The sequence below is a fragment of the Megalops cyprinoides genome, chromosome 1 (genome assembly GCF_013368585.1).
Source record: "Megalops cyprinoides isolate fMegCyp1 chromosome 1, fMegCyp1.pri, whole genome shotgun sequence".
In the NCBI taxonomy this organism is placed as follows: domain Eukaryota; kingdom Metazoa; phylum Chordata; class Actinopteri; order Elopiformes; family Megalopidae; genus Megalops; species Megalops cyprinoides.
This window is the reverse complement of record NC_050583.1, coordinates 29,014,420-29,041,985: the sequence shown is the minus strand read 5'-3', so window position 1 is coordinate 29,041,985 and position 27,566 is coordinate 29,014,420. Positions and strand designations below refer to the sequence as shown.

General features: G+C 46.4%; 1 protein-coding gene across 1 annotated transcript; it reads right to left on the bottom strand.

Moving 5' to 3' along the window:
- Positions 1-62: 62 nt before the first annotated feature.
- chtf18 (CTF18, chromosome transmission fidelity factor 18 homolog (S. cerevisiae)) lies at positions 63-25,773 on the bottom strand. The gene is made up of 22 exons (XM_036547274.1): positions 25,686-25,773; positions 25,095-25,307; positions 24,861-24,984; positions 24,560-24,773; positions 24,365-24,457; positions 24,143-24,195; positions 23,878-24,028; positions 23,571-23,786; positions 23,176-23,273; positions 22,299-22,422; positions 21,946-22,094; positions 21,288-21,381; positions 21,072-21,170; positions 20,494-20,624; positions 19,731-19,857; positions 19,200-19,424; positions 16,429-16,578; positions 14,355-14,485; positions 8,013-8,169; positions 5,164-5,268; positions 900-966; positions 63-193 (listed from the first exon to the last, which is right to left on the bottom strand). Exons 1-22 carry the CDS (start codon positions 25,771-25,773, stop codon positions 63-65), a joined length of 2,940 nt encoding a protein of 979 aa, XP_036403167.1.
- Between the last annotated feature and the right edge of the window lie 1,793 nt (positions 25,774-27,566).

Here is a 27,566-nt window from a genome sequence, read left to right as displayed (position 1 = left end):
AATTCTTGTATAGGTTACATATGGATTTGATTTTCCTTTATCAAATACAAACTGGCGATCCATCAGAGCAGTTCCTTGATGTAGACGTTTCGGCGAACTGCATTGGACACCCCCTCATTGAAGCGGAACCACACGTCGCTGTTGCCTACTGCCTTCCCGATCTGAAGCTCCATACCAACTTTCCCTGCATCACCTACAGACAACAGTCAGGTACACACACATACAAACAGAGATCAGACACACACAACATCATACCAGATGAGACCAGAGGTTCCCCCCTGTCTGAGCTGCATACTGCACTCTCCCTCCCAGTCCTCCCATCTGGAGAGTGGGGACACCCCAGCCTACAGGGGAGGGGAACCAAAACAAGTGCCAATGTTTGTCGCCCCTTCCCGCCTTCCAATCCTCCTCTTGGCCCTGCGCTGTGATTCTGATCTACAAAGTGAACTCCCCACCCCCCACCCAGAGCCGCCCAGAGCGCTCGGATATCAAACTAATGCATTGGATAAAGACAGTCCGTGCTCATTTTGCTCCATTCACTATGGGATTAAGGCTGTTAATCCAACAGCCCGTCACCACAGTCCTGCCCGGCCCCGCCGCACACACCGTTGCTCTCTGCGCTGCTGGAGACCCGCAACGGACGACAATTAATCCACCCATAATAATCCGCTCATTTAGCCTCTATCACAGCTATGCTCACAAATGCATATAGGATCACACTGCATTTTCTGCACTTAAAATGTATGCATCTAGACTCCAGCAGTTTTCTTACACTTTTTACCAGGTTTTATCTTATTACTTTTTTTAACCAAAAAAAAAAACAAACAGAATTCTTTGAAATCCCAACAGTTGCAAATATACCCGTGAAGGGGGAGGAGACCGTCCCTGGCTTGTATTACCTGCAGCAGCAGAGGGCACCGGCTTCTCCTTCGGCTCGATGGCACGTCCGAAGAAGTCCACCTCCGGCTGAAATAAAATATCAGTGAAAGCGTCAGCAAAGAGTGACTGTTAAAAAATGACTGTCTTAATAAGGTAACAATGATGAACAAAGCCTGAGCCTTCCAGCTCGAGCACTGCAACGGGCCTGGGGGACCGGGGAAGCTGCATTCGATCAGAGCTGGCCAGAATACTCTCAGAGCTGCAGCAGCAGCAGTGACTTCCCAACATAGCGCTGCTGATCTCACCCCCTCACACATACATCACTGGTACCCACAAACGTCATCCCTTTCCATAAAGGAAGGGCTGAAGGGCTGTCAAATGAGAACACCACCAAAAAATATTTTAAACTGTTTGGTCATTTGGTCATTGACATGTCCTGGACATTCATAGCAAATATTCTAGCAAATGCTAGACCTATCACAAGATTAGCATACCTCAACAGATGTGACTTCAAGGCAACACGTTTGTTTTCCCATAATCAGATACCCTCTATACCACCGCCACCCAAAACCTCCCATGTTTCATTTTTGACTCTAATTTACTGGCTTCCCGTGCCCAGCGAAACGTGCTGATAAACCAGCGGGCTGGCGTTTCCGCGCTGGCATTATGGCACGGCCTCCTAAGTACCGGCGCTGGCCTGCAAAGCGGATCTGCTTGCTGCCGCGCGGCTAAAGCCAGCCATCTCCCATTAACCTGATTTCTCTGTGGCGCTGGGATTAGATAGAGAAATCCTGCCACACCGCTGCAGCTCCAGCAACTCCTCTCGCTCCTTCTCTCTGCCGGCTCCCTGTCTATGCGGCGCACTGCAGGCAGCATGCATGCGACCCCCGGGGGCCGGCGGAGAGACGCAGCCGCCTCTGCTTTAGCAGAGTACTCCTCTGGAGCCGGGCCAGGAGGGGCATTAACACGTTAAAAGTCTTCCTCCAGAAAAGGGACAGACGGCCTCTTAGCTCAGCTGCTTGGGAACCCATTAGCGCTCTTTATCTGGCCTGTGTGAGCGTAAACCTGATAGAGGGTTATCAAATAATGAGTCAGGCATTGCCACGCCTGGGGCCGAAGGTTAAGCGTGGCGGTCGTGCTTGGAGGCGAGGAGTCTGTTCTCCGTCTCGCCGCGGAGCCGTGAACGTTCCAGGCGGAGGGGTGGGTGGGGGCAGTGTGTCCCTGTCGCCTCCAACCACCCGACACAGGACAAGTGTGCCGGAAAATGAAGAGCATAGTTACAGCTCTATTCAGCTTGTCCAAGGTGCATGTTCCCATTCATTAAACATCCCCAGCCGTGCCAGGACGCTCCAGTCCCCAGACAAGACATGATCCAGTTCTGTCACTGAGCTCCCCGAGAGTCTGGCCAGAGCAAGAATATCTCAGTGCCGTTCAACACCTGCACGTCTCTCACATTTCCTCTGCCTCGGCGCCGGGGGAATCAGGTGCAGGTAAGAGCACACATCAAGCGCTAAAATTAGGACGAAGGAAAGAGTCCTAACACCTTTTTCCTTCAGTTCTGGTCTGTGCTAATTAGACTCGACTTTGTGCAAACTTACAGCCGATACTGGGAGCCGAGTTAAGATCATGCCATTAAACACAATACTGATGAACACCGAAAACATTCTAATTCGGCTGAATATTGCTTCACAATTGGAGAGTGGGTGTGTTTTAAATATAGCAAGTCGATGGCTGAGACAATAATGAGAATTTTGAAGAGAAGAGTGTTGAAAAGAAAATAGGACAGACAGGGAGAGAGAACTATGGGATTCATAAAGCATGCAGCTATAATCATGAGTTTTCCATGACTCTCCCCCCTCCCGCTCGGAGTGCTTGTTACCCCCTTGCAGACTCATTACACAGCTGATCTGTTCCCTATGGACCCAGTGTGTTTACAGTCTGTTTCTTTGCATGTTGCTTCGCAGCACTTGCCCCCCGCCTGAGCTGAGCCTGGGGACAGACCGTTGCTCCACTTTAAAACCGAGGCTTATCCCTCCAGCAACAAACTGCACCCAACACCCCACACCCAGCCTTGCAGAACACGTCAACTGCTGTCAATTAGCTAACATGACATTTAATTAACACTTTAAAGATGAGAGAGAAATTTAAGATTAGTTCACATATTAATACACAGCTATAAACAGTGGTGACACTCTCCACCTCATAAAACAGTTCTCACACACACGCACACACACAGGCATGCCCGCACGCACACACAAGTAGTGCAGCTGCGCAGACACACACACACACACACACACACACACACACACACACACACACACACACACACACAGGCTTTGTGCTTTGATGAGGCAGCAGCAGAGCCATCCCTTTTTTGGAGATTAAAGCCGGCAGATGACAGCACTCTAATCTCCGGTGCTTTGTTAACAGACCCCGTGGTGAGGGAGCAGCAGCGCCCTGGAAGAGAGGTGTAGCCAAACACAGTCTGGAGGTCGCTGATGTCACCACACAGGCCACTCCCACAAAACTGAAGTGCTTTGACCACACCCTCATGTGGTGCTGGGGTGTTTTGCTTTGGCAACCAAAAGCACTACACTGGAAATTCAATCAGCGTTTATTACTTTAATGGTGGCTTCGCTACAGTTTTAATAAATCTACAGTATTAATATTAAAAAAATGCAGTTAAATTATATGGCAACAATAAAAGCCATACCCGACGATGTATTTAATTTAGATAATCCACTTTTCACACTTCTCCAGAGTGATTTGGATGCATAATGTGACATTTTGTTTCATGAGCACTTCCCAAAAAGGGAAGGCAACATGACAACAATATCAAACCAGAATGTTTAAGTTCTGAACTGCAATTTTTTATCAATCATATTATTACATTATTATATTCTTTGCGTATCAAACCCTCATCCAGGGCACGTCACCCATTTCACAGAGCTGAATCTTTACTGAAGAAACTTGGGCTAAATCACTGAAGAGTATAACAATGCCCCCCTCAGGGAGTCGAACCATCAAACTTGTGCATTACGAGCCCTGCCTAACCACCACGCCACACTGCCACCCACCATGACCATATTGCTCAACTAATCCAGGGAGAAATTAATTGTAGCTACTGTAACTTTATAAGGTCACTGTTCTGCAAGACTCTTCAGCTTCACCATTATACTTCGTTCGTATATATCGTTACAGTGCTATATGAAAGATATTAATTTACATGCAGACAAAATAAATTCTAATCCCATATTGTGGGACATTAATCGTCACACAAAAGTGACATGAAAACATCTGGGTAAGGCATAACTGGTGCACTGCACAAGGGCAACCACAAAACTTTTCCAAAGACTACTCTCGATTGGACAGCCAAGGAACAGGGGAATTCCTCAGACACATCCGCAAAAACAGCATAATGCCGCATGTAAAGTAGACAAGGTGACACAGTATTCACAGGAATGCCATGCCAGACACTGCAGTCCCTAACAGACACCTTCGAGACGGCTGCCGGACAGGTACTGTCCACTCCAGCGTACAGGGCCAAATGCACCCAACACCATCTCTCGCAGGGTAAGGGAGCACGGCCAGGCTCAGCTGGTAAAGCGGTTAAAAGCCTCTGGGGTGACTCAGCATGAAACCAGGCAAGCACCATGCCCGCAGGATCACTTCAATACCACACTAGGCCTGTAAACTGGAACAAGACGTGTCACTTGCAGCTGCTTGCCGGCGAGAAACTCCATTTATTCGCTTATCATCAGCATAATTAGTGGCGCAGGTGCGAGCCACAGGGTGCAGCGGTGTCAGCGGCCGTTACCATGGCCAACCTAAGTAGCAGAGCGCGGCAGGAGGGGCCTGCTGATGACAGGGCGACGCTCTGCAGCCGTGGGGACCGACCGTGCCGCCGGGCTGCGCAGGAAGCGACTGCACATCGCTAACATAATTCCTTCGGTGTTAGAAGAAAAATCACATGCTTTACAGGTATGCGGCTGTATAAATCAGGGTTAATTCAAATCATGCTGCTCTCAGCCCCTGTCCTTAGTGTGCCGATTCCATGACTCACGGAGACAGCCAGTGACAAAGGCAGAGGATGTGGGTACAGAGAACGGTACCAGGGAAATGTCAAGACAACACAGACGTGTTTGCATTGTGGAGGCGGATTCCCAAGGACCCTGAGAAGAACAGACTCTTGGAAAAGAAAACATTTCAAGCATACAAGTGCGCTCCCTGTCATTTTTATCGTTTGCACATGGTGCAATAGAGAGACTGTGTCCAAGGGCTCACCCTGGTGTCCACCACCGTCTGCTTGACAATGTTCTCCAATCTCTGCTGGTGGTTCCTGGTAGGCAGCTTCTGACCTCCTCCCTGGGGATCATTCTTTTCCTTCTCCTCCTTCTGTTATGACACACAAATATTACAGTCAGAAAAGCAAACAGCAAATAACCCTACAAATAACTTATAATTAACTTACAAATAACACCGCAGTAAAGAAATTTGGTAGTTTTATTGTGTATTGAGGAATTGATTTCTGATAAAGGTTCTGACAGTGTATCAAACCAACAACAGGTTCCCCATAAATGAGACCTGTCCAGATTACTGCTGCCCAATGACACTCTCTCCTGATATCCCCCCAGGCTTCCCTTCCCTCACTGCCATTTTCTGCCAGCTGCAACCTGTATCTGTTTTTAAATTCTGGTCTGCTGAAGGCCCACCTAACTATGGCCACTCAGTGGAGGAATGAGAAACCCTCTTTCAGAGCAGGGAACCTTCATCCCCCTCAGAACACTCAGCTCTCCAGGTTGTACTTTAATTCCTCTAATTAGGACCTTTCCTGTACCTGATACTTTGAGAAGACACATTGATTTCAACTGATCTGAACTGTCAGGACAGTGTTATAAGCTCTGTGAGCTGGCTTCAAATAGTCCAATGTATGAAATGTGTTTCTACTCGGTGTGCGTTTAGACCCCAAGTTTATATATGTTAATGTCCCTTTGTACGGTGCTCTGAACTTATGCCTACTAATCTGCTGAATGTCCAATGAAATCAAATGATCATCAAATCTGATAATCAATTTGATACATACTATATTTTTTACATGAAAATTGGCTGATTGATCAAAATATAGCTGACAAACTGACTGTGAACAGCATGGTGTGATGATTCACGAGAATACAGAGACTAAATCAATTGTTCAGTAAAGCAACAGTTTTGTTTTTTTTTTGTAGCAGTAGAGGGAATGTCCTTCCCATTAGATAGCAACTAATTTTCAAAAGGAGAAGGTTAAATACTAGTTTTAATATGGTGAATAATATGGATCTAACCCAAAAGTACATTGTTCTGAACTGATCTGTTCATCAAAAGGTAGGCATATGTGTAGTTTAAATCATCTGAAGTATCTCAAAACTCCTTTGAAACTGTGTCCCGATGTACAAAGCACACCTACTGTGGACAAGCATACTTCTATCTTGTGTAGTGTTCTGAGGTAATCAGAAAATTTTTCATTAAAAACATAAAGCAGCTTTGAGATTTGTCAGGTTTGCTGCTCTGAGAACCAGACATGCCAGACAGAAAATGAGGAGCATAAGTCTTCTGCAGATGTACAACACATCAGATTATACATTCGGACCAGACTTGTCCTTTCAGGCGTGAGTGCTAAGTGGCAGCCTTTCTCCTCAGGATGAGCCCTGACATCTCCACAGTACACCTGTGCGCTGTTTATCCAAAACACTGCATAAATGGGCCTTCTCACAGGAGCAGCCTTCTCTCCAACTCCCCGCCATGGTGACACCACCCTTCCGCCTCTCTCCATCCATCCCTCCGTCTCTCTCTCTCTCTCTCTCTCGCTCTCTCTCTCTCTCCCTTTCTACCCCTCTCCCTCTGTCCCCCAGGCCTAATTAACCAGCAGAAACTCAGCAAAGCGCGGCCAGGCAATCCACAGACATTAACAATTCATGGACAGGCATTACAGAAATAACCAGCCCCTCTCCTCTGCATACTTTGAGGAGGGAGGAAAGGAAGGGGAACGGTGAGCGAGGCGGGCTGGGGTGGTGACGTCATCCTGCAACTCTCGGGAAAGAGGCTGGCCCAGACCACAGCAGCTCAGACTGGCAGCTGCAGTCTGTCCCACCGAGGGAATGTGAGAAATGGCTACAGTGAGAATTTCCTTTTCAGAGAGTTCTGACTGAAAATGCAATCTCCTTATTTTCTGTTTCTTCTCAAGAAAAAAGGAGTAATAACCAATTTTTTTCTGATGAAGTTAGAAATACATTTACTAAGACTCAAATAACTCTCCTTTACATTAGAGAGCTTTTAACAGCAAGCAAATAAGTGATATAAATATACAAAGAAACTCTTAGCAGTCACATGGTAATAACTAAATGAAGACACTTGATTCCCAGTATATTATTCTATGTATGCAAACTGAAATATTTAAATATTAAATTAGAGCATTAAAGGTAAAAGTTATTTCAGACAAACATATACAAAGGGTACAATGTGCTGGTTATTTCCTCCTTGTCTTCCGTCAACTATTTTTCACAAGAAATAAACAGGCTCTTGTCCACTGAAACTCCCATCCCTTTCCTGTCTTCTTCTCCTAGCCCAGTAAATGCTGCTTAATAAAACATGGCTGTCCTAATGAATCTTTAATGGATGTCTAGGAGAATTAGCTCACATGAACACACAATTCTTCCTTAGAAGAGATGTCTGACCATATAGACCCCTCCCAAACAATATCACAAATAAATGTTTTAAAAGATTACATGAGAAAGTTTATTGTTGGGTGTGACTGAACCGCATGTTGACTGGAGGCGCCCATTAACCTTTACACACAAGACAAGATATGTGCAATCACTGCTAGTGCAGTGAACATGTCAAAGAACTATGGAACGCGCAAGAGTATTTGATGCCTCGAATGTGTCAGAGACCGAGAGGGTGTGCAAGGGTGCTGGAGCCTTGAATGTGTGAGAGAACAACAGCGTGTGAAAGGGTGTTTGGGATGTCTCTCTAAATGTGTCTCTTCACTGAGACTCCCTCTCTCTCATTGTATGTGTGTGGAGCGATACGCAGCCAATTTCGGTCTCTACTGTCAAAGCCAGAGAGTGCCCCTCTCATTTCCTGGGGTGTCCACGCGCCGCCTGTCTCACCCGCTGTGGGTTGCGCGCCTGCAGCATGGCCTCTGCCCGCCTCATCCTCTCCAGCTCAATCTCCCTGGCGATCATCTGCTTGGCCTGGTAGGTGAGCTGCCGGCGGGGGGGCAGCCCCGGGAAGCGCACCACCTCCTCCACGTTCCTGCAGGGAAGAGCAGAGGCACACACACACACAGGGCTCAGGCACACCTGCAACGCAGGCACGTACAGAAGCCTGCAGACATCTCCCACTGTCCCCACCCACCATGGACTCCCCTTGCCTTTCACGCACAGGCAGGAAATAACCGCTGCACGCGCCAAGGGGAGAAGGACTAAAACACGGGCTGTAATGAAAAATGACAAGGCAGTACTGCCGTGTATTTACTGATTTCACTGGATACATCATTTGCAGCAGCGTCCTGCCGTCAGAGCCGGGTTAGAGAGAGCACTGCAGCCATCACGCCGCGGCGCTGCACGGCCATGCTCAGAGAGACAGGGGAAAAGGGATTACGCTCTAATCCTGTCAGGTGTCATGCATCAAAAACAAAAACAAAATCAAATACATCTTCTTTAAAAGAAAACTGATTAAATCAGCTCAATTCACTGCCCAGATAAAGCGACGCACCGCCATCACCGAAATCCCCTGAAATTTTCAATTATGTCCTCTGTGAGGGCCATCTATCATTTCACTGCAAGGAGACACTTGCCAATGGACACTAAGGAGATTACCTATTTACATATTCAATTCTGAAAATTGCAGGCACCCCTGTTATTTGACTAATTCAGTCTGTCATACAGTCACCAGCTGAATAAACAAACTGCCAGGACCACAGTAAGGAAACATATTTCCTGCAATCAGGCAAACCTTCAGATGATACTGCTTTTTTTGTCACCGGAGCATAATTACAATCCCTGTTCTGTGACTTTACAGACCCTCGCTACTCTTGTTCTTATTATAAAATGATGATTGTCTGGAAGTGTAATAGCATAATACAGGGCTTTGGCCTCAGTCCTTGGTGCAGTCACTGACATTCACAGTGAGCGCACAGAAAAAACAAATCATATAATCTTCCTGTCCCTGTTTTGAGGAAACGGCAGCACCGCATGATATTTTTGGCTTATAGGAGGACAGGGTACAAGCAGATTTCACAATGCTTCACTGTGGGCACAAACAAAGATACTCAATGCTTCCATTTCAATTACAGAATCCACTATGATAAGACGCATCACAGGAAACAAAATCCAGCCACACATGCACACACACAGATGTCTAAGCCCACAGACATTGTCTGTACAATATATGAGAGAGACGGATTGCATTTACGCATACATTTGCTGCTCCTCGTATCTAATTGGTCTAGAAGAGCTGTGTGTGCTTGCACACCTTAAGAACACCAACATCCTCATTAAAGCATAAGCAGATACCCAGGGGAACCCCACAGATAGCAGGGAGCAGGGACACTGCACTTAATGTAGTACGTCACTATGACTGGCTCTAAGTCAAGCATCATTAAACTCTGCTTAGAAACAGAGTATGCAGGTAAATGCTTTCAAATCTTTATTAATATAGGCCAACGTACGGATATAAGTTTCTACCGTAACATCTAAAAGCGATGGATTCCTGGAACCTGCTTCCCCGCAGAAAACCAAAGCCAAGACGACAAGGGAAAAACATTCTCTGGATGATGTTAATCATCTCTGGGTTCGGAGAAAGAGATCCGAGAGAGACAGGAGGTCCCAGTATCACAGTGAAGCCCCCCCCCCCCCCCCCCCCCAACCCCCCGAAATCACTGCTCATGAAGGTGTGAGAGGAACGCGGAGGACACGCTGCACTGGAGAGGGAGGAAACGAGCCCCTCAGAGACGCTCTGATTTACAACACTGTGACGAGCAGGAAACGCCTGACAACCTTTCACAGAGAGGAGATGCTCTACCACGTTTCCTAGCAAGAAACGGAAACCTACACCATATACATAAACGCACACACACACATATACAGTCATATATGTAACAGCATTGGACCAACCTTCGCACAAGAACGTAAATCAGGTTCGGAGATCTAACACAGTGTAGCGCAGATAGAGTGAGAACATCACGATAATCTTTAATCCGACATGTTCAAATACAAAGCAGAGACATTAGATCAAATGCAGCAGGATTTTCAAAGGCCAAAAGGATGCCAGTGGTTGGGCTCTAGGTGTGATGAGAAGTCATTTAAGCTCAATTCAGAATCTTTTTTCTGGCATCTTGACCAACTAGTTCAAAATGCTGTTAATTATGCTTGACTTGCATCTTATAAAATGGGAAATTTTAGCCATTGGATACTAGTAAGAAATTGAAATTTTGGCATCCTTCAGTCAGTTCAGCGTATTCCCCTGTCTTGAACCTGAATAAGCCTCTTTCCTTGCTAGATGGATATAAATATTGGCTTAATTTTCTCCCTGAAATCATAAATTTATATAGTTATTATTAAACACTACTATAACAGTAGTGTGATTATACAGACACAAAAATAATACAAGAAGGTTTATCAACTTTATATTTTTATGACTGGTCTAATTCCTACACATAAATCAAATGGGGTAAGGGGTAAGTAAGCAGTCACTAACAACAAGGTATTCTGAACCTCCAATGCCAAAGTAACTTACATTATTATCTTAGACTCCAGTTAATATAAGCTGTGGAGACTCTTCCATCTTTAAACATCACTTATGACCTCATCATAAATTTACAGACATAAAGTATGGAAAGTGTATAAACATGACTATGAAATAAGAGCAGATATTGTGAAACCACTGTTCCTGACTAACATTTGCTATGAAATAAATGCATTCAAATGTTTCTTATATTAAAGTGCTAAACCACATGGTATATATCTTTTCCTACAACACTTTACATGTATCACTACTCAATTAAATGACTACATTTAATTAAACCTTCTTAATATACATGAGCAACCTTCTGCAGCTCCAGTATGGATCTGTATACAAAAATACTAGCAGCAAGTAGCAAGTACACTATTTACAAATGATAAATACTATATTTTTACATATACTGTCAAAGCATTATATACAAAGTGTGATAATCTGAAACACAACAACATTTGGACCATTTAGTAATCATAATGCTAACAATTCTGGCCATCGTTCTATCTGCGTACATTAGCAGATGCAAGAGCGTACATATAAAATGTCTTGAACAGATACAGTCACAGTATCTGCGAATATTAGACTCCCCTCTGGTCAGTTCATAAGAAACAAAAAAAAAATGTAAGTAAAAAGTGTGGCAGGTATCTCTGCAATGCCCAATGTCCTGAGAGAGTGCCGTGACACTATCCTTCCCTGTCCACCGGTGGCCTGATTAAAGAGGTCACTGCAGGCAGAGAGAGCTTATTCGCCTAGCAGCTGCCTCCCCCCTGAAGCAGCGGGGAGGAATTCCTCCGTTTAAGCAGAGAAATACCCATCCCGCTGTGCCGCACGGCCGAGGGGGTGCTTAGCAACCGTGGCAGCGTCGATGAGAGGAGGCGATCTTGAAAAGGTAAAAATAGGCACGCGCTGAGCCCACTTCTGCGGCAGGGCGGTGCATGCGTTCTGCCAGCCCTCAGACTAGAGAGCCACAGGGATGACATTCGCGCGCGGGTCACGGAAATGAGATGATACGCATCCCGATCAGTCAGCGCTACCTCGCAATCTACGCGCGCACATTCGCTGGGTCAACTGAGTCCGCAGCCCCAGGGTTCATTTCCCGCTGCGTCCGGTGCCATGTCCTCCGTCGGCACTCAGTTGCCCTTGTACGCGATGGCGATGCCCTCCGTCCGATTGGCCATGGCCGCCTCCAGCAGGGCTCGGTGCGTGGTGGCCGGGAGGTAGAGGAAGGCGTAGATGAAGATGAGGAGGAGCAGGGCGATGGCCAGGGGAATGCCCCAGTCGGAGGTGGCGATGGTCTGCTCGCAGCGCGCCTGGAGGAAGGACTGCTGCATGGCGGGCGAGAGAGGGGCGTGGAGAGGAGCAGAGAGGACAGCACCGACACCGACGACCTTCACCACCTCAGCCCGCCCTGCGTCCTGGGCTCCCACAGCCTCTGTCTCACGGCCTGCACCCGCCTCTGCCCCCGGGCGACTCCTCTACGCAAAGCTATCCAGCGATTATGAGGAAGACTCTGCCAATTGGCCAGTAAGCCCAAAATTCCAGCTGCCGCAGTGACCACGCAGGAGAGGCCGGAGTGCCCTGTGTGTTGGCTTACGCTTCCCACTGCAAACACACGACTGACTGTGAATCAGGTGTACGCGAGGGCAAAGGCAGGGGGAAAAAAACACTGACATAAAGAGGGGTGAACCAATGAAGGAAGCGTCGCAGGCAAACAAGAGTAAACACGGGGAACAAATAATCTTTTAAGGCACTAAGCCCTTCCCGGAAAATAATGACAAGGGAGAGATTGGTGACGGAGAGCGCACTCAGGTAACCCGCGGGAAATAAACATGGCGTAAGCCACAACGCAGCATCTCTGGATGCCTGCTGCTGTTATGCAATGCCGCTCAATGAACAGCAAGCACATCAGGCAAAATGTTAATATCCCACGCCATGGTCCCCAATACGAATACTAATACCTAATACCCTGCACTCCCCAACACTGTGATTGGGAGTTTGGATTATGGCATCGTGATCATTCCAAACAGTTACATAACTTGGCTCATGGAATTCTCAGATATTTCGGCAATAGTGGTACTTCAGTCTTTTACTTAACACCTGTAATTAATTAACCAAAGCACAGATGGGATGGAGGCATGAAATCTTAAAGATGTTTGAGAGTTCATCTGGAGTTCAGCATTTCCTCTATTAAGAAAGCAACAATGTGATGGCATGGGCATAGTCAAAAACACCCTTTACTATCAAATTTTGACTTCTGAAATGGTTAGTGTTTATTGATATGCTTAAAGCTAATGAATTATATTGCTGTATGACAGAGTCTTAGAAGCCTTTATGGGCTGGGCATCATAGTGTGTGTGACCTCTAAATAATAAAAGAACAATCAAACAACGTTTATTGTAGAACCACTGAGCGCAGGTCTCACCCCATATTTCACAGTTAAAGTTCAGTGTTCATTAAACTGATGGATGTACTTGGAACTCAATCAAGCATTCGTTCTGAGAAGATAACTGTCTGCAAGATATATCATCATGCTGTGTTGAGACTACATAATTTTATTGTCTGGGTACGTATGCGCACAACATACCCAATGATGTTATTAGCAGTACTGAGTTCTGCCGTTTTCATTGCAGACCATGATGATGTCTTTAAGTGTGGCCCAGTATAAACTCTGGAATAGGGTCACAGCTTAACAATGGTAGCATCACACTTATGTAAAGTTTGAATATTCTTGACATCAGTATTACCTTTCCCTGCAACTAACAATTTGTTATAAGCCCTTACTCTTTAATCAGAACCCTTTCATGTGAGAGCTTCTATTCAGAAATGAAGCCCTTCAGTAAATTCAAGAACACGGCTAAACTAATTAAGGAGGCTGTTTTGAGAAACCACTTATCCTCCACACAAACCTAACATGTATTTCATCGTCCCTTCCTTCATGAGGATTTGTCTTTTGTATGTCTTTCACCATGTCCTAACTCTCAAGATACAAAAAAACCAACTCTTTCCCAGCAGGAGGCAAGTGAGTACCTTCAACTGTGCCACACTAAAAACCATGTGCAGAGAACAGACCCAAACTGAATTATTCAGCAACACTGTTCAATGTTACCTTGGTTTAGAAACCTCTCTGCTTTCACTGGGAGGAAAATCAGGTCAAATCACTGTAATATATTGGGCTTTAACTGGCAGTAACTTTGGCAAACTATTATAGCCATACCAGAGTTATTAATGGGTAAAAGGCTACTGCTTGGAAGCAATTACAAAATGTTGTTATGCTCCTAAAAAGAGTTATTTGCAATGATGAACTTCTTTGACAGGGCAAAAGATTGCGCCTGTCCTTAAGAATCAAACTGGTGTCAGTCTATTATTTATTACAAAACAGGAACAATAGTGATGCTGTGGAAGACTATGCTTCAAAATCTATGCACCTGGAACAAAATGACACCTTTAAGCTGTGAGTTCTTGAGATATGAAGAGGAATTATTCGGCCAGTACCGCTGTAGGATAGATGCGTAATACTGTAGCTCTGTGGCAACTCAGAATCACACAGCACAGGATGAGAATTTCTAATGCATTTTGCATACATTACATTTTCCCCAAGGTGAGGGTGGAGCAGACCACGGACCAATGAGAAACCCTTCCCACGTGCACAGGGATCTGGAACGTTAGAGCGGAGTGGCAGAGCGACAGAGTACAGTACTCACGGTTCCAGCAGGTACAGGTACTGGCCCTCTGGGGAGCGGTCTTGACGGTAGGTGAGGTTGTAAGAGAGCATGGTGTCAACCAGCTCCACTAGCTGCTGCTTCTCCCGCACGCTATACAGCTGAGGGTTCACCTGGGGGAGGTGGGTGGATGGGATCATTAGCCGGCGAAGTTTCCACACAAACACACACAGGCACAAGCCTCCCTGAGGCCCGCGCTTAACAACAGATGTTAATGCAAGACTCACTTGCACAAGACCTGAACTGGATGCACTTGTAACAGGGTTGATTATTCAAAATGATTCCTGCGCAGCTTGACTAGAACCTGGGCTCAGAGATAGGGAAGGGCCGCCAGGCCGCGACAACTCTTCAGCAGGCCTTGTCTGTGCTGGGCCCGGATTGGACGTGGTGTAGCTCATGGCGGGGTAGCTTAGGAGAAGGAGGCAGACTGAGGTGGGGGGGGGGGGGGGGGAAGAGCAGGCTGAAAGAGCACCGCGGAGCCACGCCGTGCCACTTCCTCTCCCTCGGTCTCTGACAAGGGCTGGAACTAATCGTGCTGACACGCTGGCGCTTGACGCAGCGGTGACTCGATCTCCTCTCCCGGAACAGCACGCAGCCGCTCGCCCACAGGTACGGGGGCAGGCTGCTTTATCGCCGATCCTTCAGAGGGAAAAGCTTTCAGTCCTCCCAGTATCTGCTACCCCGCGCGCGGTGGAGAGAGCCCACACGCTCCTCCCTTAAACTCATCCCCTGGACACAAGCGGTCTCTAAAGAGGCTCCTCCGCCGTTTGTCTTGATTGTTACGGATGGGAGGAGTGAGCGCCAGGCCTGGAGCGCGGCAAAGTCGTGACAGAACTCGAGTTATGCAAGCGGCGAGCCTGTGGGAGTGGAGTCAAGAGTCCAAGGAGCCGGGGAGATCTGAAACTGCACATGACAAACACTGCGTCTTGCAAATGTGCTACTGAAGCAGCGCGCGGCCGGCGCAGCTTTCAGAACATAGCAACCGGCTGCTCTTCCCTCTCCACCCCGACCTCTCCACGAGAGACGGCCTAAAACCTGATCTGAGGAAGCCGCCTCTTAGCAGCGTGTGAAACATAATTAAAAAGGGAAAGCGCTCTGTAATTACAGCATGAGGAGAAGTGATTAAAAAATAAAAACAAAGCCTGGGGATTTCCTATGTAGGTTAGCCTGCACACACTGCACAGCTCCACTCCTGCAGGTGCTGATGGGGAAGCACATTAACTCTGGCGTGAAAGACTGAGCGTAGTGGTGCTGCTGTAGCTTTAATTATGCCCACATTCATGCATGGGGCACTGGGGGGGGGATTCTGATTGTAATTGAATTTAGATTGCCTCCACCTGCTATTACTAGCAGCTCATCCCTCTCTTTTCAGATCTCTGACCTAAAAGACGACTCATTAGACTTGCAGATCTGAGGACCAGTTCTCGAGTATGTGAGCTGTATGATGCCTGGTTTGGGAAAAGACACTTGCGCTTGGATTTAAAGAGGTCTACGATAACATGTTATAAATAGCTTACAGTAGGGAGGACAAAGCTCTGTGATTAATGAACAAATGAACTCTGGTAAGAGCCAGAACTGCAAACACACAGCATTACCAAATGCTGTCAAAGTGCTTGCCTAGAATAACAACCTAATCAAACTTCTGCAAACTTTAGTGTTAAGTGTCCCTTTGTTTTTCACTCTACTGAACGGATGATTGCAGTTCTAATTCCTTTTTTTATTAAACCTTTGAGCAAAACTACGCATCTGCATAGCCTGGATTCTAGACTGTTCGGTATCTGCAAGGGTCTCTTCCTGTGTCGACCCAAGCTCCCAACCCCTTCTCCCTCACCCCCAAACTGCCAACACAGCACCATCAGACACACACACACCAATCCCTTATGGAATGACATCAAGCACACAGAGAGACATACAGATGACAATGATTCCACAGCACCATCAGACACACACACCAATCCCTTATGGAATGACATCAAGCACACAGAGAGACATACAGATGACAGTGATGCCACAGCACCCTCGGACACCAAGGGGCACGACTGAGGGAGATGCGTACCGGCCGCAGCTTGGGACAGATGACCTCCAGCAGCATGCTGAGGATGTCCAGGGAGAGGCAGCTCATTCCCACACGGCTGCGGATGGACGGCGGGATCTCGGCCAGCATGGCCACCAGAGCATTCCTGGTGTGCTGCGTCCGCGTCAGGGCCTGGGCGGGGGGGGGGAGGGAGAGAGAGAGAGAGAGAGAGAGAGAGAGAGAGAGAGAGAGAGAGAGAGACACAGCTGTGAGCCCAGGACGGGGAGGGTGTGCAGGAGCATGTGTACGCGTTACACGCGCTGCCAGGTGGCACGGACTTTACGCCCACCCCACGGAGGCTTCCGCTCACGGAGGTCCCGGGATCGCGACGCTTTGATCTGCGGCGCACTCAGTGTGCTTTTGTGTTTCTTTTTTATCTCAAACCTCTTTTGAACGGCCCTGACTGCACGTTCGAGATCAGCGGTTTCGCTGACCATACAAAGACATCGCTGACCTCCCCCTCTCAAAAGGATGAAAAGCACAGCCATATTTGGTCAAACAACTATATCGAGATTCGAAGACATAAACATCCCCGATTCGATCCAATTAAGGAAACTATGCAGACAAGCTGTCATAGTTCAGTTAAGTCCCCGCAGTAGCTCTGGACCGAGGCAGATCACAGCCAGGCCCCAGTGGCCAGTCACTGTAACAGGGGAGGGGAGGGTGGTCCTGCCACACACTGTCACTCCTATGGAAACACTGAGGACCCGACGGCCGTAATCAGAACATTTCCAATTATGCCTGGCGGAACTCAAGGACGTGCCTATGATTATCACTCTGTAGCATATTCAGCCACAGGCAGCGTCTGAAGTGGCGCAATCAGATATTCCTTTGGACAGGGTTCTGACTGGCACAGGGGAGGCCTGAGTTTGACCATATTAGCTTGATTAAGTGCCATTCGACGCAGGTTCAGACCCTCGGACTCCTCTGAAACACAGACAACATGCTTAGTGTTCACACAGTGGATTTCATTCGCTCAACAGTCCGACGAAAGTAAAACTGACACATGCTTTCAGTTTTAATATGGTAGCACAAGGTCACCAATGAAAGACAAAGCTCATAACATTGTATAACAGATGCGTGCCTGTCTAACAGACAGAAAGAGCTTATGCCTGGGATTCACTAAGCTGTAAACAATCACACATTGGCAAGACTGGCAAATAACAAAGAGATAAACCAGCAAACAATGTAGCTAGCTATCCACCATTAAGGTATGGGTTACATTAATCATCGGTATATTGCATGGGATATGTACCTAATGTTACATGACACACAGTGAATTAACTGGCTGGCTGCATATCATAGCGGAAATGTGTTTACTTGTCAAGTCATTGAGAAATACAGAAATGCGAAATGAAGAAATGAAAATCAGCTAATACAAATCCTGCAAATTGAGGCATGCCTAATCTACCATTTCATCCAAAGATGAGGTGCAGAAAGGGCTTATTATCTGGCCATTTCCAGTTCAAGGAGAAATTACCATAAACAAAGTCACCTTACCTCTTCATAATGGTGACAATGTCAGAGCACACTGATGTTTCTCAAAAAAGCCTTTACTGTGAAGTTGAAGGTGAAGTAAACCCCCACTTCAGGTCACGGGTTATGACAAACGAAGCATGTGTGCTCTCTGGGCAGTTCCATAACACCTTTTCAGAGTGGTTATTAACACTCATTCATAACTGTAGTTAGTAAGTGAAAACAGCTATCAACTTGTGGTAAGTAACAGTTGTAGTGATATTAATCTTAAACCTGTCGTGTGCAGGAGCGTGTGAACGTCAGCAGACAGTGCTGAGGTTCAGTTGGTGAGGGCGGTATGTAAGGGCAGTGTTTCCTTTGTGGCACGTGGATGCAAGGGGTCTTCGGACAGCCCGGGTCAACACGAATTTAAACTCAGCTTCCAAGAAAATGAGCTTAGTCAGATCAATATTGGGACTTTCACGAAAAAATAATTTCTGGCACTGTAGCTAGTGTGGTAAGCCACTGGAGAACAGATGGAAAAAAAACTTCAATGATGTAACCATGGCAATGGCGCGGAGCGGTGAGGGTGAGTCAGAGTAAAGGGAGAGAGATCAGAGACGGGGACTGTTCTGCCAGATAACTAAGGTTCACATGCGTGCTTTACTTGGGACTCGAGATTAGAACCAACGATAGAATTTCGTTACCCACACATGGCATCTGATCTACACTTTGCTGCCAGAAACAACAATCACAAGTCTGATGGTGGGATCACAGGGCAAAGAACAAACAGCGTAACTACTGATGTAAGTACAAGTAAAGCTAATACACAGAATATTGAGTCGATATATTGAATCTGACACAAATGAAAGCAGAAACTGTCCTCTGAGCTTTCCTCAATGTACCCGCATTCATTGCCAAATATGAGCAGGGCAGAAAAAAAACCACTGAATCTATTTCTGCTTCTATAATTGGGGAGGGCTAGGGAGTTGAACAGACATTTACTTACAAATGGGTGGTACTCACCACTCTCTCATAGAAAAGACTCTTCTAAATATTACCTAACAAAAATAGACGATGCAGGATCGCATTGCCATCACTAGTTTCATCCGCTACACAATGCTATATCATATACGGGAAATCCGCGATGCTTCGGATATTTGATCGTGCTGACACATCTAATCACTTTTATCGTCATTTCAAAATTGCGGGGGGGGGGTGTGCATGCTCGGGCTATCCTGTCTCCGTGGTGTAAGGACGTCATCGTCCAGCCAGATAAAAGGCCCTGCTCCTCTCACCTCATAGTGACTGTTTGGGTAGTTGATGCGGGGGACGGTGGTTGCGGCGAACAGGAGGTGGAAGGCAGCGGGCAGGAAGGGCAGGTATCTCATGAGGGAGAAGCTCTGGCTGTGCAGCATGGCTTCGTTGAGGACGTCAGAGAAGCCCAGCCAATCCAGGGCGGAGCACACTCCTCGCAGACTCGGGTCCTTCAGCTTCATACTGAGGAAGTTATCGTACAGCCCCTGCAGGGTGGAGGAAGCAGGAGAGTGAGAGAGGAAGGAGAGAGGGAAGGGGGGAGTAGAAGATGGGAGTGAGAGAGGACACAAAGAGGGAAGGAGGGAATAGGAGATGGAGCAAAAGAGGACAGAGAGAGGGAACAAGGAAGCAGGAGATGGAGCGAGAAAGGACAGAGAGAGGGAACGAGGGAAACCGCATGAAAATGAAAGAGAAGGAGGGCGAACAGAAATTCAGTGAGAGAGTGAAAGGTGACGGAGGGGGACGGGAGGAGACAGCGAGGGCCGAGGCGTTTGTCTGAAGACAGGGCGCACCTGCGTGAGTTTCTCGTGCTCTCCGCTGGAGGACGCCAGGTGCAGGACGTGCTGCAGCCTCTGAGCTGTCGTGCTGCTCTGCCCGCCCTGCTCAGCCCCCAGAGAGAGGGCCTCACCAATCCGTTTCCTGCAACACAACACCGCCACACCCCGCAACGTGATGATGTGGCCACCTCTGTCACTCGACGGTGCGTTAAAAGTCAAACAATCCACGGCGGCTGAAGAAAGAACCTCTCACGTCATGAATAACACCAGTCTTAAGGTATATCCCAGCACTGCGCGCTGCGATGTTTGACGATGTTTTCATCGTAAGATTTAATTAGCGACAACAGGGATCACAGGGAGCTTGCCTGTGGCTCTTGCTGCTCACTCAGCTGTGAGACAAACAAGTCGACTCACAAAGGCAAGCCATGAATTACAGTAATGCAGAGGAAAAAAATATCACACTCCTAAAGGGAAATGACTGATCAGCTAACAATAAAACAATAAATGCAGTGCTGGGCCGACCTTCTCAATGTCACACGGCCCTGACTGTCCATTGTGTAACTTCTAATACAACCTGACAGATGTGAATGCAGCAGGATTACAGCGCATTCTTACACAATACAGTGACCCCACGGTGCTTATATAGTAGTACCAATCCGGCTGCAGGTGAGGATGCTCAAAATCACGTCACAGCTGCATAAGCGTACAAACGCACATGTGCTGCATCCACAGAGATCCATGTGCTGTCTACCGCCCTTGCTGAGACTGGGCTGCCTACCTCTTGACTCTGGGCAGCTGGAAGATCTCCTGCCACACAGAGAACAGCCCCTTGTTCTGGTCCTTCAGCCCGACAGTCATGGACTGCACCATCCGTTGGTCTAGCTGCTTCTGGCCTTTGCCATGGAGGAACTGCGTACACACACAACCACACACAATCACACACACACAAAAACGCACATTTGACACAGCCAGTCCCTGGGATCGCTTGCCCCTACCCTCTCGCCACTTCCTGATGCTAATTTGGAATGTGTGCTGTTAATTCCTTCGGTGCTTGGCGTCGACCTTTCCATTTTTACCACACTCAGCAGAAAAGGGAGTGTGTGTCTATTAAATTTAAACATCTGCCCTCAGACGAATGAAGGGCTCAAAGGCCACTGTTCAATTAACCTTTTTCGCCTGGAGAGAGCGCTCTGGAGAGAGCCAAGTCAAGTGAGAGGGAAAAGGAAGGAGGGAAAGTGGAACAGCCCCACAGAGAGGCGGGGAGGGGGGTGCTGGCTGTGGCCTGAGTATCCTATCAGTCACAGGGACCGGGGTAGAGGGTGGAGGGGTGCAACAGAGGACAGGGCGGGCACACACCTGCAGTGTGTTGATGCAGGAGCGAATGTCGTTCTCCGTTTTCTCACACAGGGCCATCAGGGCCCCTGAGTCCACCTTCATCCCCTGACGCCTGGAGATCTGAGAGAGACGGACAGAGAGACCGCTTTAGCTTTTAAACGTAAGTTGTAAGTTTTTCATACAAGAGGAGAGTACATATGTTTTTTATGCTGCGTGACAGTGAGTACGTTCTGGTACCTCGGTGAGCCTCTGGACCAGGCGTGAGGGCTGAGTCTGAGGAAAGGTCAAGATGAAGGCCTGCTGGCGCAGCTGACGCAATGCGGGCACGTACCTGTCCCACACAAAGACATTGCCATCTCACAGACTTACTATAACATTTAAACAACAATCATCTGTACACCAACTGCACGCTAACAAACTGCACAAGACATTGTTCTGATGTAAACAGAACTCTGTGACCATAAAGAAAGTTCATCCGATAACTCATTGTAGATGAGTGGGAGGGGCCACTGGCAAGGACAACTAATAACCTCCAACCAACATGGGTACATGAGAGAACACTTCTCTGAAAACTGTAATGTGAAATAGACAATTCATCATGTAATGTCTATATCTAAATGCAGTTTGAAAGTCAAGTTTGTGCTATTAAGTTGTTCAGGGTCTCGCCCACGGTACCCCAGCAGTTTGACCCCATGGAATGGAACAGGCAACCTCTGGGTAACAAGCCCTGCTCCTTCCAATGACACCACACTGTTGCCTGTACACACATGTACCATATACCGTATGTCCAACGAAACACTCGCCCTATAACAATCGCAGGTAACAAGACTGACTGAAGACACACAAGTGCACCACGATGGTCAGCAGATGCTCTCAGGGCCATAGTGCCACCTACAGGTCATTGCAGATACAGATGATGGGTCTCAAAAGCACCGACTCAGTCTTCTTCTTCTTCTTTTTCATTGTGCCGATTCCCGCCGCCTCTGTATCCGCCTCACGGCTCTCCTTTCGGTTCAGAGTAGCCAGCAGCACATTGATGGCCGCCTTGACAGACAGACAGAGAGAGAATAATGGAGGAGATAATGAAATATATAAATAGCAAGGACCCCAGAATAGTGTGGAGGTAGAGACAAGGGGGGGATGAGAGTGAAAATGTGAGAGAGTAGAGAAAAAAAGCAGAGAGAAGCAAAGAAGTCCCCACAGTCTTACAGACACCTGACCGGCAGATGAAACAGCCCTGGGACTCACAGAAGGCGCGCCGTCAATCTCGTCAATCACCAAGCAGTTGGGCTTCTCATTGGCTCCCAGTACAGACTTCATCTGCGTGGCCGTGTCAATCCGCTTCTGAAAGAGCTCTGCACTGCGGTCATCACTGAGGGAAACCAGAGACAGGGGCTCTGGTGAATATTCATGTGTGTGTTCCAGGTATACACATCTCTCTGACAATCCAGGTATCAAAAAAGATTTTCTGCAGGGTTATTTTTAGGATTTTTTGCAATTCGCTTATAATGTATTAATAATGTAATATATAACTATATATATATAATATATATATATATATATATATATATATATATATATATAGACACACACCTTGGCACACCTTAATTAAGCCCCATCCAGTTTATTTCTGTTAACAGCAAGTTGAGCTGAATAATTCCTTGGCTGAAACTGATAATTCAATTAGCAGGTCATGAACTTTTTCATAATTAAATCTCCATCTGAAAAGTGCTGGGCTACTTAAGTGTTTCATGTACCGCACTATGGTGAAACTTATCAGCATCAGTTTGTATTCTGAATATGAATTTTTTCAGATTGAATTAGCGGCAAAGATTACTTTCACATTTTATTCAAATTCCCTTTGTAAGCCCAATTTAAGAGCATCTAAAGGAATCTTATCTACAGTTGCGCACCACCAAAAAAATGCAGTTTTTTCATTTGAAACAACTGCAGGGATCAGCAATGCAGACCACCTCAGGATAGGCACTAAAGGAATAGGAAACTAAACACATCTTAAACAGCATTGACCTAAAAAGCACTGGAATAATCAAAACAAAGAAAACAATGGGTGTTATATCCAATGTACTTATAGCACATACAACAGCAAAAAAAACATCAAAAGCACCTGGCATTCATCTCCACCACATTATATCCAGCATGCCTTGCAATAACGTGTGCGAGTGTAGTCTTCCCCAGTCCTGGTGGTCCTGACAGCAGCGCCACCTGAAGGGCACATCAAGGAGTGTCTAAATGCATTGCACGCTATTATAGGGCGTTTCACCAGCTATCCTATATGAAATATTCTGTGTCATATCATTTTCGTTATTACATCGATATGACACTCAACCACACAGAACTCCCAGACACAATTTTGGAGGGAAAAGTTTTGATATCAGCCATTTTCTTTAAAAAAAATAAATAAATAAAACAGTTTAATTTTTTTTTATTTCTGTAGACTTTGCTCAGGTGTTTTTTTTTCGGTCCATTTCAGTCTTAAGCGTAATCCCCCTGATGACTCACCTTGTACTTTGGTCTCTGGTACTGATCCAGCTCGGCCTCCAGGATCTCCTCAGTGATCTGGGTCTTGGTCTTGAAGCGCGAGTTCTGCTGGTCCTTTTGCTGGAGGGCTAACCGGCTGTCCACCTGGGGGTGCTTGGGCTTCTTCGTGGATTTCTCCCGACCGAACACCACAGTGTCCCACAGCTTCAGCCACTTCAGCAGGCAGCGGTTGGTGAACTGCGGACAGGCAGCCAGGCGGTTAGCGGGATCACGGCTCCGCCGCCTCGGCACAGCTGAGCACGGGCAGGCCTCTGTTTCGCAAACTCACATCATCACTGAGCAGCTCGGTGTAGTGCTGAGGGGAGAACCTGTCAACCCAGAGCCGTGAGGCAGTGCCGTCCTGGTCTTCGTCTGCTGCCTCCTCCTCCTCTACCTCCGGCTCTCTGCCGTCCATCTCCCCAAATTCCTCATCTACTCGGCTTGAAGGGAATGGAATTGTAGAAAACCCAAAGTTAGTTACAAGACACCAAAGGTCTACAGTCACTAGCAGATTTGCTTGAGACACACGAGCCTGAAAAACATCAGACAGATACCTGTTGAGCATCTCAGTTAACCTCTGGGACTCCTCTACCAACTGCTGATGACGCTGTTAAAAACAAACACAACTGAAAAAAATCACATCTCACAATATCATTGTTTTTATGTCAACCTAATTTCACAGGTATAAATGATTGGGATAAGGTGGGAAGATAACACAAAGATGTATTCATAGTATACAGTGGAATATGTCAACACAGAGCAGTGTGGGGCCCTACCCTCTCTGCCACCTGCTCCCTCAGCACCTCAATGGGCACAGACAGCAGGCCCAGGGAATAGTGGGAGTCCCGCATAGCCCTGCTATCCACAGCCTGCAGGGACACACAGAGACATGAGCTCATACATGCATATTGCAACGGAAATGAAACAAACTAACTCTCACTTATTACCAATCACTGTCTTTCCAAACCCACCCTCACAGTGCTCTCCTCCCTTTTTGCCAAGTAGACCCTGTTGCCCGAGGAGTCTGTGACACTGATGTAATCTCCGGTAGGAGGGGGTCGGCGGAGCACATGTCCTGTTGCTGTGGGAATTCTCCTGGGAGACTCCTGCAATTCTCCCAGTCCACTAATATCCAAGGCAGTGGTAGTCACAGTTGGCACACTTCGAGAAGGGAAAAGGGAGAGACTTAGCTAGAGTTCCAAATGTAAACTGTAAATAACAGGTTGCAAGGGGCAGGCAGCACCTTTGTCAGGTGACTTGCACTGTTCCTACCTGCTGCTCTTCGATCTGCTGTAGTCCTCTGGGGAGGAGGGAGGTGTGATGTTGTCTCTGTCATTTGACGAAGTGAACTGCAGCTTTTTAGCCACATCAAGCCTCTGCCTCTTAGCCTTCGGACCTGTAGTAGGACCACAAACGCTCTTAAGAAATGAGGCGTGTGATACTTGTCGCATCATACTCTCACATTACGCAACAGAACAAGACACGCACTAAGAGGAGCTCACTCACTCTGAAAGTTATCGCTGTCCAGCAGGTGTTCCGGGAACTCGCTGTCATCGAGACTGTGAGGCAGCGATCTGCCTGGCTTCGCAGCGGAAGAGTCAGGATGTCTGGCACCAGACTTGTTGCATTGGACAATGTCCCCAGAGGCGATTGCATCTTCAAATGACAGTGGCTTCTTGCTCCTGAAGTCGGACACTTTCGTATGACGAGGGGATTCGCCTGCAAGGCATTATACATGAACACCAAGGCACAGAGAGTACACTGGGGGCTCGTAAGACTTTTCATTGGGAGCTGGCTATAGCTAACTAATGTTAGATAAACAGGTTGGCGATTGCATTACATTACATTCATTTAGCAGACGCTCTTATCCAGACCGATTTCCAGGACAAAAGATCAGAAGTCTATCCATTCAAGCTAAATGAGTAACAGCAAGACAATAACTAGCAATACTCCCAGACCAGTGAGTATGACCATAACACTATACAAGCCCTACTGCAAATTAATATCCTCTAACGGTGACGGCAAATTCAAGTTTTATGTATCAACTTGTTGGGTAGCACCTGGCTACCTGATGTCTACTCGTCTAATATAACTTACAGTCCATCTCAGCCATGACCTCAAGCTCGTCCGCAAACTGCTGTTCAAAGTCATCTTCAATACCATACATTTCATCATATTCGTCCATTCTTGCACTTGTAGACCTTTGGTCAGTATGTTTTGTATTCTCCTTTTTCGCTCGCTATAACATTTATACACGTTTATTCTATTGTTTTCAGGCGCTCCGTTGTAACTTCATCACTGCCACTCGACTCATATTTCGCGCAAAATATTGTGCACGAAAATATTTCCGGGTCATTCAGCGATGCTAAGCCCTCCCCCGTAAGCCTTTGATTGGACGTACTCAGTAGTTGATCATGTGTTATTATTGGTTACTGTTGTCGTTGCCGTCCTGGAGCCGCACCGTCAACATCCGCCTTGCTTTGGCTTGGATTTCTATATTTAGCCAGGGTTGACCGCAGTGTTAGCTTGGCAGTTTGAACAAAAACAATTTTGGAAATACCTACAATTGGACATTTTTGTGCCTCTCTTTGTGTTGGATATTTTGACAAGCTGCTTGCGATGAAAAACTCCTTGTTACCGTAACGCTATTTCAAACGCGGTTCACGGGTCGCTTCATTGGTAACCGCGGATGTGTCACTTGGGGCACAGTCATTTGTGGGGCAAAACAGTAGGATAATAATAAATAATAACGCAGATTTCCATAAATATGAAATGAATAAAACACTCTAAAAACCAATGAAATTGCGCCGGAGCTCCATTACTTTCTCGTGGTATGGTTTCCCCCCTCTGGGAAAATGTTGGAAGTGCAGGTTCACTTTCAGTGTCGTTTTACCATTTTCATTGATGCAGAATATTAACAATGCATCGTTTCCCTATCTCACCATTTTAGTAGTTTCCTGATTTTTCCCATTGGTCAAATTCATCAGCTGTGGACACTAGTGCTATTTGTCATCCCATTGTGGGTGATATCAGCCACAACCCGCATGCGGATTTTGAAACTGCCTCAATTAATTTAATGACACCCAGACAAAACCAAACAGGGAATTATGTGTGGTAAATTTTAGTAATTTTGGTCAATATTAGTGTCCAGCCTTCTCACAGCCACGTCCAGCGTCTTTTTTAAAATAATACGCTAAGGTTAGGGCTTTCTGCCATGACCCAGTCCCTCCCCTCTAATCAAAACATTACACAATATTTATATTTTTGCGCCAGCCCACGTCCAGTAATTCCATTTGCAGCCTGGGTCACCAGTGAGTTTAATCCATGCTTTTTAAAAAATACTATTTAGATAAATTTACAGATTGACACACAAAATTCGGTGTCTTATTTGTCAGTGAAATGATCAATTATAATAACATTATTCTCTTGACAATATCACTTTGCACAGCATCATCGTTTGTCTTTAAGTCCAAAACCTGTTTCAGCAGAACATTGTGATTTTATTCATGACCCATTCTATTGAAGTGTATCATGCTTGCAATGAAAGAGTAGACCACTTGGAGACATTAATCAATGAAGTGAGTTGTCTATGTATTTTTTTTTTTTTACATTATTAAAGCATTAAAGAACGCTTACATAAACACTTAGAAATGTATGTTGCATTCTGTTTCACAACCGAGCTGCCTGTGGTGTAGTTTCTTTCCTTTGTAACGTCTGTGATAAATCAGCAAAATCAATATACAGTGTACACACTACATGTTGGTCGTACAGACACTGTGCTGCATTTTTTTTTACAGAACCCATGAACTGTTAATAACAAGTTGTGTAGTTTATGAGTTTATTATGAGTTTATAATGTATAATGCATCTAAAGGAGAATGAGTTTTTGTTACTCTGTGTTATATTTTAAGTAAAGCAATTTATGTGAAGGAAATTCTTGTTTTATCAGAGAATTGCGATACAGCTTTTGAGTTCTTAA